A 16,342-nucleotide genomic window follows, 5' to 3' on the forward strand; every position below is an offset into this window, starting at 1 on the left:
ATGGTTAAAAAGCCTACAGTGTAGAAAAAGCTGCATATCACAAGTAACAAAATCATGCCAGTTACATGACCTCACAGACTGGAAAGTATTGGTAGAGGTCAGAGAAGGAAATTTTCCATCAAAGCTCATCACAGAAACGTACCAAGTTCTCAAAGTCCAGAAGACACCCAGGGAGGCCCCTGGGTTGATTTTGAAGCCACATGCATGCTTCTCCCCAAATTATTAGGAAACAACGGTGAAATAAGGGGTGTCTTACTGGGATCAGACCCACCAACTTTGTGTGGCTGAGCTGCGTGTGGAAACATGCACTGGTACTTTTGAAATCTTGACATTTATTCCCCAAAGAAGCCACACTTAGAAATCTGAGGAGTGAACTAAGTCTGGAAGCAATGAAAATTTGGTATGTATTTTTCAGAGCTGTAATTCAAGTGGATAGTTGGGGTTGAATTTCTTTCTTTTTCTTCCTCTTTTTCCTTCATTCTTCTTCTCTTTTTTCCTTTCTCTTTTAAGTTGAAAAGAGACTTGGTTTTTGTTGGGGGGAAGAAAAGGCTTTTCTCTGGGTTGTTTCCTCTCAATATCAATTTTCTATTAAGTCCCATTGGGATCAGTACTCATAAAGTAAAGGAGCTTGTGTGATCTGCTTCATTATAATCAAGTTGAATCTGCCTTCTTTCAGAATAGTAGGGTGTTTTGAAGCACTGATACATCTCAAAGAAATGAGGCCATTTCCTTCACAAATTTATGTTTTCATACGATGAGGTGTTATTGAAAGAATAATTTTTCAGTCCCTCTGAGGTGTATAAAGCTGGTACACAGAACCATTATGGATTTTGAGGAGTAAGAGGAATAAAAGAGGACTTTGCTCATCTGAGGCTAGAATTTTTTAATTAACTGAAAATCAGTCTCTGTATTTGAGTGCAGCTGATTCCGCGGGAAATGTATTAATGCGGAGACTGATTGCTGCATCTCGCAACTATGTTTTGCTTATATTTGTAATTGTGATGTGGCAGCTACTGTCTGCTTTTTTAAATCAAGTAATCTTTAATCAAGTCGATTCTCTGGCCTGTTTGGAGAAATGGCACCCCTAAAGGACAGGGTTCAAGACCCTTTTACCTGATTGTTTCAGTGCAGTGCTTCTCAAACTTTAGCGTGTATATGAATCAACGTGCGTATTTCTTTTTTAACTTCAGATTCTAATTCAGTGGGTCAGGGGTGGGGCCCAGGAGTCTGCATTTGCTGCTGGTCCACAGACCGCACTTTGAAAACCAAGATTTTATAATATGTTTATGTAAAAATCCCAAATTTAAGCATTATGAAATTGGAGGGTGAGGGTGGAATTAAATGTGTTAGCATTTCTAAGGACAGGTAAGTGATTAAATCTGTACCTTCATAAAACATAAGACAAGTTGTGTCCTTTGCACCCTTCTACTACTCTTTTAGTAGCAAACTGACGAACAACTTATACTTGAATTCCTTGAGAATGGAGATTATATTTTACTGTGTTCCAGTTTTCATATTCCTGGAGCCTAGCAAATGCCCAGGCATCTGTAGATGGCCAATTAGTGAGCTGAGTTGAATTGAATCAAATTGAATTGATTGAACTTCATTAGAACAATATAGGGATGACCTGATTTTGTACTTTAAAACCACTTGTTTTCTCTTTAAGAGATTTATATTGCTTTTATGTACAAATTTAAAATTCTGTCAGTAATTTATAACTGACTAGTATCCAGAGTTACATTGTTTAAAATTATATTCCCTTAAAATGCAATATGAATAAATAAATACAAATTAAACATAGTGAAGATCAAAGCCCAAAGCCCTTGTATTCCTAGGAATACTAAACAAAATTCTGTCTCTGATAGAAGGACTTTAGCCAGTCATTTCTTACTGAAAAATTTTATTCTAGAGATAAGACAGAAGGCATGACTGGGCTATTTTGGCAGAGTCAAACCTGTTTTTCCCATTTCAGAAAGAGTACAGATTATTGTTGTCTTCAGTAAATTATACAAACATCAAAATACTACAGTTAGTATGTTTGCATCCCAGAAGGATTTCAGTAGATCACTGTATCAATCTCAGTATGCATGAACAAACTTGAAAGCTATTTTTTCATTATTTCTTTTCTGTATTTGATTTTGCTTCTTTTATTTTTTAATAGCTTTATTGAGATATTATTCACATACCGTACATTTAACCCATTAAAAATCCACAGTTGGCTTTTATTATATCCACAGTGTTGTGTATATGTTGCCACAATCCATTTTAGAACATTTTCATTACTCCGAAAAGTCCTGCACCCCTTAGCCATCACTTCCTAATTCCTTCATCCCGCAGCCCTAGGTAACCACTAATCTACCTTCTCTCTCTATAAATTTGCCTGTTCTGGATATTCATATCAATGGAGTCATACAATGTGTGGCTGACCCATGTTGTAGCATGTATCAGTACTTCATTCCTTTTTATGGCTGAAAATGTTTTGTTCATTCATTTATTGATGGACACTTAGTTTCCACTTTTCAGCTATTAATAATACTGCCAGAAACATTCATGTACAAGTTTTATCTCTTTTTTATATAGTCCTAGGAATGGAATTGCCAAGTCATATGTTTTATCTCTTTTTTTATATATTCCTAGGAATGGAATTGCCAAGTCATATGTTTTATCTCTTTTTTTATATATTCCTAGGAATGGAATTGCCAGATCATATGTTTAACCTTTGAAAAACTGCCAGGCTCTTTTCCAAAGTGACTGCAACATTTTACATTCCCATCTGCAGTGTATGAGGGTTCCAGTTTCTCCACATCCTCCCCAATCCTTGTTATTTCCTGTCTTTTTTATTTTAACCATCCTAGTGGTATCACATGTGGTTTTGATTTGCATTTCCCTGATGACAAATGATGTTGAGCATCTTTTCATATGCTTTCGACAATTTGTATATGTATTTTTTAAGACATACCTAACAGATCCATTGCCCATTTTTTTAATTGGGCTATATGTCTATTTATTATTGAGTTGTCAGAGTTCTTTATATATTCTAGATACAAATTCCTTATCAGATAACATGATTTGCAAAATATTTTTCCCGTGATGTGGGTTATCTTTTTACTTGATAGTGCCCTTTGAAGCACAAAAGTCTTCAAATTCGATGAAACCCAATTTATTTTTTCTTTTGTTGCTTGTGCTTTGGATACTATATCCAAAAAACCAATGCCTAATGCAAGGTAATGAAGGTTTGCTCCTAAGAATTTTATGGTTCTAGCTGTCACATTTAAGTTGTGATCCATTTTGAGTTAATTTTTATATGTGGTGTTCTCTTACTTTTTAAGTGCTGTGATCTTGGCTACCATGCAAGTCTAAACAGAGCCCTGAGAACATATCTCTCTGCGGAGTATAACCTTGAAACCTCCAGACACGAAGGCTTAGACATTATTGAGAATGCAGTTGACAACTTGGAGCCCAGGAGTGACAAGCAGAGATTCATGGAGATGTACCCTGCTGCGTTCTGTCCACCAATGAAGTTTGAGTTTCAGTCTCACATGGGTGATGAGGTCAGTAATTGATTATCTTAAAACTAATGCATTGTCTCTTAACTTACATTACTCTTCCCCTGCTGTACCCAGCAGTTGTAAAAATTCCCAGTTGTCTTCTCATGGCTGCCTTTGCATGGGATCTTAGCACAATACTCTCAACAATCAGCCACTACCACCTTTTAAAGCAATGATCAAACACTCTAATGCCTCCAGAGGCCAAAGAAATAGAGGTGCAGACTCACCTGGGTGTAAGCACTAAACTCTTGCAGGATAGTTAAAGAATTCTTTCTCCACCACAAGACATTCAGATTTAAGTTCAAAACAAAGCGTTTTGTTGGCCCAATAGAATCTGTCTGAAGACTTCTTATAATCCTGATTTAAAGATCTCTGTAAAGAAAAATAATTATAAATGGCAGGAAAATGGAAGACAGGAAAAAAGATACAAACCATTTTTTTAAGACTCAAGTTATCTCCAAACTGGTAAAACGAGCATTAGAAAGGATGTATTATATCTTAGCTTCTTTATATGAGTTTAGCTTTCTATCCTATTTTATGCAAGGGAAAAACTCCATTTAAACCATTTATGAGTTACAGAGGTATATTTATTGTCTGTGAACAGGGGGAAACAAGAAGAACCAATAATGGAGCATGCTCTATAGCACTTGGTGTCCCAGCTGTGCAAAACAGTACTCATAGATTAAAAACTCAATTTTAGCTTATTGTGGTGACAGTATGTTTTTAAAAATAGACGTACTTATAATTTCCATGGCAGATATCTTCTTTAATGTCATATTTTCTCTGAAACACCTAATGTTGAGACTTATAAGATGTATATGTATGTACCTGATATATTTCTAACCTAATTTTATTTTTGCTTGATTTGATAGAGTGAATTACTTGATTAAAAATGGTAAGCAGTCTTTATGCCAATAGCACACGAATTTGACAGGCGAGTGGCTTATCCCACCCAGAGTTATGTTTCTAAAACCACATGGTTTTAATCTTTCAGTTATGGATGGATGTGTTAAACACAGAATGATAAAATGTCACAAACAAGTGATTTCAGTTGGGTTAAAAGTTGTTACTTTTTTTTAACTATTATTATTTTAATATAGTAAGTCTCTTGCCCTTTTTTATGGCCAGTTCTGCCAGGAAGCAATAATCTCTACGATGTCTTGGAGACTCCATAAAAGGAAACTCTCATTTGCTGAGACCATTTCTGTGATGAGAAAGATGAAAAGAAATTGTTCATTTCTAGTCTGATTTTAGTATAGTTAAAAGGCTCTTAATTTTGACCTTATCCATAATTGAGATCATGGCCAAGATATCTTTCTACCAAAGCCTAAGACAAGTGGCTTCCTCAGTTTCACGGTGAATCACATGATTTGGCTGAAAATTGGCAAGACAAGCCATGGTTGAAGATACAGAAAACAGTTATTCACTTTTTCTGAGTTTTCACTGTGTGCCAGGCAGTGTTCTAAGTGCTTTATGTACATCATCCCATTTCATCCCCACCACAGCCCTATGGCATAGGTACTCTTACTATCCCCATTTTACAGATAAGGAAACTGAGGTTTAGTAACTTACTGTAGTCACCCAGCTGACTGTAACCGGCAGGCTCTGCTGCCTGCCCTACTTTGGCCTGCATGACCGTACACTTGGATCATCCGTCACACTCTGCGCAATAACTTATTCCACAGGTAGACGGCAGCATCAGAGCTCCATCTCCAGCAACCGCCACCTTCTTAGAGGGATGCTTCCTACTGCTGCTTTTTTCCCAGTCATATCCAGGCCAAGCAGCTGCATTCTGCTCTTGCCACTTACATAACAAGTTCATATTTAAGATTGAAGTTTTGAGGTGGCTGCTAAAAGTAAAATATGTAATTGGAATCTTGAGGGGATCCGCCTGATCATGCAGCCTTTAAATGGGAGAACTGTGCACCTGGAGGCTGGCTGGATGGCCCCCTGTTGTAACTGTGGTTTCTGATTCCCCATCAGGTGTGTCAGGTCAGCGCGCAGCAGCCGGTCCAGGCAGAGCTTATGCTCAGGTACCAGCAGCTGCAGTCCCGACTGGCCACACTCAAGATTGAGAACGAGGAGGTGAGCATGCTTTCTGCCCTCACAAGTGAAATGAATTCTAACGTAAACTGGAAGACAGTTTCTCACGACCTAAGGGAATTTAACATTGTAACTGCCATCTCTTCATCCTGCATTTTCAGCTAGATCATAGTTCCTGAAGTACTCCTTGTAGAAGATAAATGCAAAGGTTCTGTGTTCTACCATAAATGAATACTTTACCAGGGATTCACTGCATACACATGTAAACACACCTTTTATTCTTAAATTCTTAAATACTGAAAGTAGTTCCCAATAGATGATCAAATTCAACATATGTGTTCAAGAATCTACATGAATGTGTGGAAAGAGATGTCTGACATGTTCATTTAATCCTAACTTTTGAAATTAGTCCGTTTTTATGCTTTTTTGTAGTTTCTAGGTTTTTGGTACTGAATATGGCATTACTGATATAATTATGAGTACAAAAATCATAGTACTTGAATGGAAATATAAAACTGTTTATTTGCTGACATTACTGGATTTAAATGGATAGAACGTAAAATGTGAATTATAAATATACGTTGAGCCAGAAAGCAGTCGTACAATTCAGCTGCCTGTTTCTGAAATTGATTTATTGGGTCCATGTTCTACTTAAATAAAAATAGGAACCACAGATGTTTCTTGTGCTAGTCAAGGCACTCAAATGTAATTTACAGGAACCCAAATCACACTTAGTCAAGTCACAAAGTTTACGTATTGGTCAGTGTTTGCAGTAGCCTCAGTGGTGATTGGATCTGTGTCCAGACGATAGTTATCAGGAATCTCTTTTCATCACTTTGAAGTGGTATCTTCATGTGTGTTGGTAGGAAGTCTCTCCCCATGTCCTGTATCGGGAGATCCAGGACTACATGGTCCCTACAGTTTACCATCTCACCTCATCCCCACATCCTTATCTCTGAAATAAGGTCTTTCATTGGCCTGACTTAAGTCATGCATACTTTTGGACCAACTATTACAGCCAGGAAATGGGATTTTTTCATTGGCCAGCTTAGATCCTGTGCCCATTCATAGAACCGTTTGACAGCCCCAGCAGAAATACGTATTTCTAGAGACAAACAATTTCCAAAAGAAGAAGTGCGGGACAGAAAGGAAAAAAACAACAATCTGCCCTTGATAAAATAAATGGTCAAAATTCACTTTAGTACCCTCTTTTATTCTGATTCCACTGAGATGTTTTGAATTATGTGAATGTGTGTTTGTTTCTGTTAAGAAAGAGTGTCATGTTTCTAGACCAGTAGAGTTCAGTGAAAACCCATTGCAGCCTTTCTGGTTTCTGGTCTTTCTGGAAGAACCAAACCACCCCTTATTCAAACATGTGTATATAAGATGCAACCAATGTGATTAAGATTTCAGTCTCTGGGTAAAGTCCCCCTAATGAAACTTCCCGAAGGAAGGCTGTTGCTCTCTTTGAGGTGTCGTTAGAGCTCAGGGCTCTGGCAAGGCATCGCAAAATACTCACTTAATGCAGTTTACTGGATCCTATTAGACCTAGGGTTTGTATGCCTAGTGACTTCCAGTTTTTTTTTCATGCATAGGCTCTCATGGTTTTATTTGGAAACGGTCTCTAAACTCTAGGAAAATAGTGTATGATACACAAGGTCGAGACTGGCGGCCCACAGACCTGTTTGGTTTGGCTCCACACAATTTGGGCCTGTTAAAAACAGGAAAGTGTGGGAACTCTAGCCCCTGTGTTGCTTCGTGAAGGGAAATGCTGGGGTACTCGAATTCCACTTTGCCATAGTCGTTCAGTCCTGATTTTCTTACATTGGACTAGTCCATTTATGTAACCTGTCTGGCCTCTGCAGCCCTTTGAGTTTGTGACCCTAGTCTTCCTCTTCGGGCATAATGTGGAGAAGCACAGTATCTTTATAACCTGATAGGGGCAGACAGTGCTTTCTGAGGGCTAATTTTTCAAAATTTACTGTAGAAACAAATGAATTGGATTGTCCTGATGTTTCTTCTGAGCATGACAAGTGGTTTATGATTCTGGGAGATGGAACAGATTCACTGTAGTAGAATGGGATTCCCAAGGAAAGTAAGATTTAAATTGGATTTGTGGCAACCAGTAGACTTCATAGGTATAGAAAGAGGGAAAGAGGTTTTAATATATTTTCAAGGTTGGGGAACAGAGCAGTTTGGTTATCACCCAGGTTCTCCTTGGGGATGAGCTGAAGGTGAAGCTGAAATTGTGTGACGAGAGGCATTGAGAACAAACTTAAGGAGTTTTGATGCTGTGGGTCAGTTCATTTCAGTAAAATAAATATTTATTGAGCAACTTACACATTCCACATATTTTGCCAGGTGTGGAAAGTACAGAGATGAATAAGTTACAGTTAGCATGTGTCTAGTGGAGAACTAGTCTATAACAAGTCGTTTATACAATGTGAAAAATAAGAGACCTAACTTGGGAACAACACAGCAATCATTGCTGATTTGGAGCCCCTGTGTAGCACTTTTCTCCACCATGAATAAGGAATTTGCCTCTGATCTTCCACTGACAGGAGGACAGAAAATTGACACCTTGGTGTCAAAACAAAATATACAAGTAAAGAAACACGCGCAAAATTTATGTAATTCTCTGCCTCTGCGCAAACGTGTGTGTGTGTGTGTGTGTGTGTGTGTGTGTACACACAAAGTCCAACATTTATTGGAAAGAGTTTAATTAACTAAAAATAATTATGACTGCCCAGTGAAAAGATCAAAGTTGAGGGAAAATTTCATCCAAGCTTACAAAAGCATAGAGAGGGCAGCCAAATAGAACATGAACCTTTTCACCAAATCTTAGACAACTATAAATAATGGACACCCCTTGAAACTGTAGGAGGCCTTCTAGGAAGGGAGTTTCCATGCTAAGAGCCCACAGACCACGTCTGGCCATGGACAAATTTTGTTTGCTCTACAGTGCTTGATTTTTTAAATTGTTATTGTCATTTAAAAATTGGAAGTTTTGGGGCTTCCCTGGTGGCGCAGTGGTTGAGAGTCCGCCTGCCGATGCAGGGGACACGGGTTCGTGCCCCGGTCCGGGAAGATCCCACATGCTGCGGAGCGGCTGGGCCCGTGAGCCATGGCTGCTGAGCCTGCGCATCCGGAGCCTGTGCTCCACAACGGGAGAGGCCACAACAGTGAGAGGCCTGCGTACCGCCAAAAAAAAAAAAAAAAAATTGGAAGTTTTGCATAAAAATGTGGATTTTCAGCTTCAAAAACATTAGATCTTCTCATGCTAGACCTGCATTTCTATAGGACAATAACTGGCTTGAGCTGAGGAATACATACTCCCCTTAGACACAGAGCACGTGCTTCCTATTTGCCATACGCCCCACTCAGCCCACTTGCCTATTTTCATTACTTGGCCCTGGAAGATAGTTTGTTTTGCAGCACTTGCCTTAAAACAAAGAGAAGAGAGCAGTATGCATTTGTAAAATGGCCTGAGTATACTTGTAAGTAGTAAAAGTTGGAAGTAAAGGCCTGAGAAGGGCTTGATAAAATTTGTGGTTGATGCAGACTCATAATGGATTGTGACATTTACTGTCACTTCACAGTAAATGAACTGTGAAGTTCAAATGTAAAAAACTTTACATTTGCCTGTTAAACCTTTTAAAATGAGCTTTCAGTTTCATTATGCTGTGGACTTGCATCAGTGATACCTTAGCCTTATGATTCCAACTTCCAGTCAGCCGGTCCACAAATATATATTATTAGGTTCGCTGTGTATTGTGCCCATAGAATTAGAGCAGGGACTGCTGCCCACACAACTCTATTCCCCAATTTTTTTTTTTTTTTTACTTAAAAGTATAACTTTTTATTAAAACTTTGAAGTGAAACCTTAATAAACATTATTTTTAAAGGCAACCTAAAACTTTGAAAAGCAACCTAAATCTAAATGATCATTTATACCTTTCTCACTATACACAGTTTCCAAAGTCCAACCTAATGTTACACAGCCATGTCCACTTTCTGAAAGTTTACCATTCAAGTGAAGTAGGAAGATTAATAGGTACAGACTTCCAGTTACAAAATAAATGAGTCAAAGGGATGAAATGTACAGAATGAGGAATATAGTCAATAACTATGTGATATCTTTGTGATATGTGACAGATGGTAACTAGACTTAAGATGGTGATCATTTTGTAACGTGTAGAAGTTTCAAATCACTGTGTTGTACGCCAGGAACTAACTAACATGGTGCTATATGTCAATTATACTACAAAAACAGACCAAATTTATAGAAAAAGAGGGGGGTGGGGGAGAGGGGGAGTTGGATGAAGGTCATCAAGAGGTACAAACTTCCAGTTATGAGATAAATTATTACTAGGGATGTAATGTGCAACATGGTTAATATAATTAACACTGCTGTGTGTTATGTGTAAAATTTGTTGAGAGTAAATCCTTTTTGCTTTTTTCATTTTGTATCGGTGAGATAATGGATGTTCACTAAACTTATTTTGGTCATCATTTCATGATGTATGTTAAGTCAAATCAGTATGCTGTAGACTTTATTATTGCCCTGTCAATTATATCTCAATAAAACTGCAAGGGAAAAGAAAGAAAGAAGGAAGGAAAGGGAAAGGAAGGAAAAAATTTACTTTTAACCGTTGTTGTAGGGATTTCAGCTTAGGGGGTCATTGCTGTGGCTCCTTTCTTTCAAAGCTAGCCTCTGGAGTAATTCCCCATAGATCACATTTCCCTTTCCTTAGAGTTCCTCATTCCTCCCTTTGTTGCAGGAGAATGGGGTGCAAGAGGATGGTCATGTCCCAGGTTTCAGGTGGTTCCTGGGACGGGCTGCCAAGTGAGGGTCCTTGGCTTCACACAGGAAAGCATTCAAAAGTGAGCCAAGGTAAAGTGAAAGAGTTTATTTAGAGAGATGCACATTCCATAGGCAGAATGCTGTTGTCTCAGAAGCAGCCCAGGATGATTAGTTTTTTGGGGCTGGGTAATTTCATAGGCTAAGAAGTGGGAGGGATATTCTATTTTGGGGAAGGGGCAGGGATTCCCAGGAATTGGGCCACCACGCACTTCCACTTTTTGGCCTTTATGGTAGCCCTCAGAAGTGTCATGGCGCCTGTGGGTGTGTTGTTTGGCATATGCTAGTGTATTACAGTGAGCATCTAGTGAGGCTCAAGGTCTACTGGGAGTTGTATCTTCTGCCATCTTGGGCCTAGTTGGTTCTAACCAGTTTTTGTCATATCCTCAATGGCTGTGTCATTCTTTTAACGGTTGTGCCCTGCCCCCTTCCCTCCTGTCTCACCTTTATCAAAGCCAAAGAAAAGGAAAATGAATTGCATAAGTAAAGCAATTAGGCCTTTCTTTTCTTTAGGACAGCCTTATTTTTAAGTAGTTTGCCCCATTTTCAGACCATTTGTCCCAATATTTGCTCCAGAAAATAGAGCTTTCGTAAGCATGTCACTTCTGTGCTATGAGTAAAACCTTCTCACACATAAAACAACTAATTTCTCTTAAGTTATAGTAGATTTATCCCCCTGAAGGGAATAGAAAAGAGAGTAGTCTGTAATTAATTCCTCAGTTAACTTGTAACAATGTTTAATGAACATATAAATTTTCCTAGCACCACTTAAAATCTTTCACCAACAGTTTACTAGGGAGTATTTCGCAGACTATTCCCAAATATAATCCTTACACAGGATATTTTCAACAATAATGAACAAGATTTTAGGCAAACGTGAGATAATTTTCACGGCATGGGTAATTGAGGGAAGTAAGAGGTATCTTGGTTTTACTTTCTGTTACCCGAAAACTGGGTTCACCTCTTGGTGGGAGTGTAGCCAAAAGACACAACCAAGCCAAAGCGCAGGAGAAGGAAGGCTTTGTTATTACTTGCAGCAAGTAAGGAGAACACCGGGCATCTTTCCCAAAGCAATGACTCCCCAACAGCGAGAACTGGGGAATTTTTAAGCTAAAGGTACATGCATATTCCTGAAGAGGTTTGAGCAGAGGAGAATTCAGCATAGAATTGGGGGCAAAAGTCAACAGAGTCCAAGTTTAGTTGATTGAGGTCAGGAGGGTCAACATCCTCTTTCCGTCCTCCACCTGGGTAGGGGCCTTAGTTCCTGCAGAACTCAAAGATATATTATGTATATCCCTTGAGGAGGAACTAGGACTCTGCTTTATCACTGCCTATTGTTTGGCTGCCTTTTCTCTGTTCCTGCATTCCTTTGTTCCCTTGAGATCCTTGGTTACTGAGACCTGTTCAAGGGCAAGCATTGTGGCCAGCTTAGATCACAAAATGGCTTAGGCTAAAATGGCTTCTCTTATGTCAAGAAAGCCGTCCATTCCTGGTTCTCTTTCTCCAGGGACCCGCTAACCTATCTGCTTACATTTCTACTTAGGGTAGAAAAATCACATTTCCCCCCATCAAATTTCCCATAATACCAATCGATGACTGCGGCAGAATCTCAAGTCATATACATCATTGATCAAACCCTTAGGGGCAGTTGGTTTAAGAAGTGAAGCTTGATAACCACTTAATCATTATTGCTATGTCTGATGACTTGTGTGGTTTTAACTTCATTTTAACTTAAGTGTTTCTTACTTGTCTGAAACCTTCTACTGATGAGGTTGACAGTAAAAGCCCAAACAAAAGAAAACTGCCATTTATCCCTTAAATGATAGCATCATCTCAGCCAAAATTGAAAACAGGATCAACTGTTTCTCACTGGAAACGCCTGTTGTTAGAAGCTCTGTGTGTGTGTGCACGTGCGCGCGTGCGTGTGTTGTTTGTTTGTTTGTTTGTTTCAAATAAAGCCTTAACTCACTGAAGGGAGGGCCTTGATCCAGAAGAATACCAAGCGGAATGAGGAGAGTTTCTAGAAAGTGTCTAAAAGTGATTGATGGGGTAGGGCATCTGGAAGAAAATGGCAGAGCTCAGGATGACTGTCAGCAAGGAGACCCCACGTTGTTGGTGTGTGCTGAGCACTCCTCTGGCGTCTCAGCAATTTGGAAGGAGGAGGACTCCAACTTCCACCGTTCATTCAGTTCATTCTCACCGCCATCTTAAGAATCTGCTGTATTCCATGCACTGTGCTAGTTAATAAGCCGCCCCTGACCTCAAGGTGTTCCCGCTGGAGATAGAAAACAGAGGCCCTCTAAACAGTGTGGTGTAGGTGCTGTTGAGAAATGGATTTGGGATCATGCTCCTCAGACCACTCTTAGCAAAGGGTCCACCCAGAAGGGTCATTAAGTCAGAGTCCAGATGGGCTGCAAGAAAACAGGCTTTCTGAGACATGACTAAAGCAGAAATGTTGTTCAGAGGGCTCTAAGCAATGATGATGTTCTCTTCTTTGGATTAAGTTGTATCATTGCTGAGAATGAATTTTGTTCAGAAGTCAGGAGAGCCTGGTATTTGTAAACACCGCCTTAAATGCAAGTGTGTAGGTTACTAGTGTGAATTCCTCTGGAATGGTGACACGACCCTTCCCCAAAAGCAGGGGGAAGAGCAGCAAAAATCAGACTGTTTTTCTAAATCTGGCAACACCTTACCCAGCAGTGACAGGGTCACTGGCACCTGTACCCCCCTGTTAAGGTACCAGGAGCAAGGGGAGTGCTCTGCCGCTGCTCCTGCCTTCTGTGGCCTGTGCTGGCAAGAAGTTTCTGTACCCCTGGCTAATTAACTATGGCATTAATCCAGTTTATATGTGTGTGGTCTCCTTCTGCTAATTTTGAATACACCTGAAAGGATACAGTGCTCTAATTGAAATACATACAAGGTCAGTGGTAGCAAGGAGGGAGTAGTTAAGTGGGGAGGGGAGGACAGGGCTAGGGGTCACCTTCACAGATGGAATGATAAGTCTTAAAGGATGAATAAGCCTGCACCAGGTGCAAGGTACAAGGCACAGTGCCATGAAATAACGTGGTGTGTGTTAGGGGTTGAATTGTGTTCCCCCCAAATTCATATGTTGAAGTCCTAACCATCAGTACTTCAGAATGTGACCTTATTTGAACATAGGGTCTTCACAGAGGTAATCAAGTTAAAGTGAGGTCATTAGGGTGGGCCCTAACCAGTGTGACTGATGTCCTTATGCTAAGGGGAAATTTGAACACAGAAACACAGAAGACAATATGAAGAGACAGAGAGAGAAGATGCCGGCTGTCTATAAGCCCAGGAGGCAGGGCTAGAACAGCTCCTTCCATCACGGCCTCAGAAGGCACCAACCCTGGCCACACCTTGATCTCAGCCTTCCAGCCTCCAAAACTATGAGGCGATAAATTTCTGTTGTTTAAGCCACACAGCGTGTGGCACTTTGTCATGGCAGCCCTAGAAAACTAAATCAGTGTGTTTGGAGAAGGAAACTTCTTGTTTTCTCTAATAATTGTAATGTCCTGGGAGAAGAAAGGCAGAAGAGGCGGTCGACAGAAGGCCGCAGAAATCTGCTGTCAGAGTCCAGGCCACCTGGACACTCCTCCAGTACAGCGTGTTCTTTGGGTTTTTCATAATTCCTTATCATGTTTTTGGCCTCTCCTTCTACCAAACCCAACTGTGTTTCCTTGCTACTAATGGGGAGTCATTGCAAGCCTCATATGAGCTGTTTCATATCTGCTTCATTATGTTCCCCCTTGTGACTTATGAACATGGCTTGTGTGTGTGTGTCAGAGCTGGTGTTATTCTTCATCGGGAGTGTCCCATGGGATAATACATAGTCCCAGCCATTGTATCTGGTGGCTTCTGTCACATCCTTTATTCTTCCCGATAATTCCAAATTTAACCATCACACTCTTGTTTCTGAGAAGGAAGTTGAAAAAAAAGAAAAGCGATTGACAAGGAATCACATTCACCGTTGCTGGGTCCACAGTATGGGCCATAGTCTGTGAGCCTGTTACCGAGGACTTGGGTGGGTGTGGCACCTGCCAAGTCACTGGACAGGTCCCTGGTGGGCAGGACTGGCCCTGGACTGCAGCTGAGCAGTCCTAGATCTAAGTCACAGGTCTGCAGTAGGGTCCACAGCCGGGACCAAGTTCTGCAGGCCTGCCTCTGGGGGCACAGATGGGCATGTCTCCCTCCTGGTCCCTGGGTGGGCAGGACTGCTTTTGGACTACTACCGAGAGGGACTGGATCCAACTTACAGGGCTGCTTCAAAAACCAAAACTGCACAGAGTTTGGCAGGCCTGACTCTGGGCATACAAATGGGCTTGTCTCTTGTTGGGTCCCTCGGATGGGTACGACTGCTCATAGGCCATTGCTAAGAGGTATTAGAGCCAAGTTACAGGGCCACTTCATTATCCACAGTTGGACCGAGGTTGGCGGGCCTGCCCCCAGGGCACAGATAGATGTGTCTTCAGCCTGGTTTCTGGTCAAGCAGAACTGCCCCCTGGACTGCAGCGGGGCTCATCTGGAGCCAGGTTACAGGACCACTTCAAGATCTGCAGTTGGACCAAGGTCGGCAGGTCTGCCTCTGGGAGCAATGACAGGTGTGCCTCCCAGCATGTCCCTGGGCAATAGCACTGCTCCCAGACCAGGGCTGAGAGGGACTGGAACTGCATCATGGGCTACTACAGGGTCCAAATCTAGGACTAAGGTCAGCGGGCCTGTTACTTGGGACATTGGTGGGCGTGACTCCTCTCGGGTCCCTTGGCAAATAGTGCTGGTGGCAGGCCCAAGGCCAAACAGGACTGTAGCTGCGTCTACAAGCGGACAGGCTATTTCTGGGTCTGTAGCCAGGGCCAAAGTTGGCAAGCCTGCCACCTGGGCATGGGCCAGCTTTCTCAAATGGGTCCTTGGCAGTTGTGGGCTCCATCAAGGTTTTACCAGCTCCTATCTGGATCCCAAAGCCCCCACAAATGCACTTTTGTCCATGGATGGCTGCCAAATTGTTGTTGTGGGAGTGTATGAATAGGGGACCTCTAATTCTACCATCTTACTGATGTCACCTACAGGATAGTGAGTCTCTTCATTCAGCCTATAGATATATAATCATGACTTTCTTAAAGTACTTATAATGTTATTTTAAAAATCACCTTTAATGTGCTTTTTTCCAGTGTCTATCCTTTGCAATTTGCATATCCTCAGGAATAATGACTAAATCTGTTTAATTTTTGCCTCCTGTTAAAATTTGCTCCATCACATGACCTCTTTAAGCCTCTAAACTAGCACTGATTGTTATTGTTTCTTCCCTAAACAGTATTTTGTTGTTTTAAAAAAAAAACAAAAACAAAAAAAACAGTCGAACATATCTCTGCTTCCTGTAGTGGTGGACTGAGTCACTCAGCTGATTCTCACACATTTCATTATCCAGGACAAGGTACATGGCCAAGCCTGAAACCCATGACATACGGAGCCATATGTTCCCAAAAGGAAGAGCATCAAATATTTTGAACAGAAATAAAATCCGGTGATTCTGAACTATTAGTGCCCCTAATGGCTTGGAAAAATAAACAAACATTCTCTCAGGATGATAACCTCGCCCTAGACCTCAAATAACTCTACAGAAACTGTCCAGCAAAGATAACTAGGTACATAAGGAGAAAAGACAACATGAGTGATAGCCAGAATACATAACAGACAATAGAAATATACCCACAGGAACTAAATATTGGGATTACCAGAAAAAAACTGTAAAAGAGCTATTTACTGTGTTCAAGAAGTTAAAAGTCAAGCTTAGATTTCAGCAGGGCACTCTTATAACCTATAAACAGTGAAATAACAGATTTGAAAATGAACCACACAGAAATTCTAGAGCTGA

The 16,342-nt window shown here is 40.7% G+C and overlaps 1 protein-coding gene across 3 annotated transcripts in view; it reads left to right on the top strand.

Annotated features, from left to right (window-relative positions):
* The window catches only part of SRGAP1 (SLIT-ROBO Rho GTPase activating protein 1), a 279,039-nt gene that overhangs the window by 195,968 nt on the left and 66,729 nt on the right, over positions 1 to 16,342 (top strand). For all 3 annotated transcript variants that reach the window (XR_003432866.1, XM_027106895.1, XM_027106894.1), the window contains exons 7-8: positions 3,330 to 3,551; positions 5,532 to 5,633. Coding sequence is in view for 2 of the 3 variants with exons in the window: in XM_027106895.1 (XP_026962696.1) it covers positions 3,330 to 3,551; positions 5,532 to 5,633 (324 nt within the window). In the remaining variant the exon portion in view is untranslated. The remainder of the gene's footprint in view (positions 1 to 3,329; positions 3,552 to 5,531; positions 5,634 to 16,342) is intronic.

The sequence above is a fragment of the Aethalodelphis obliquidens genome, unplaced genomic scaffold, assembly GCF_003676395.1.
Source record: "Aethalodelphis obliquidens isolate GAN/ISIS:26980383/991018 unplaced genomic scaffold, ASM367639v1 scaffold8, whole genome shotgun sequence".
Classification (NCBI taxonomy): domain Eukaryota; kingdom Metazoa; phylum Chordata; class Mammalia; order Artiodactyla; family Delphinidae; genus Aethalodelphis; species Aethalodelphis obliquidens.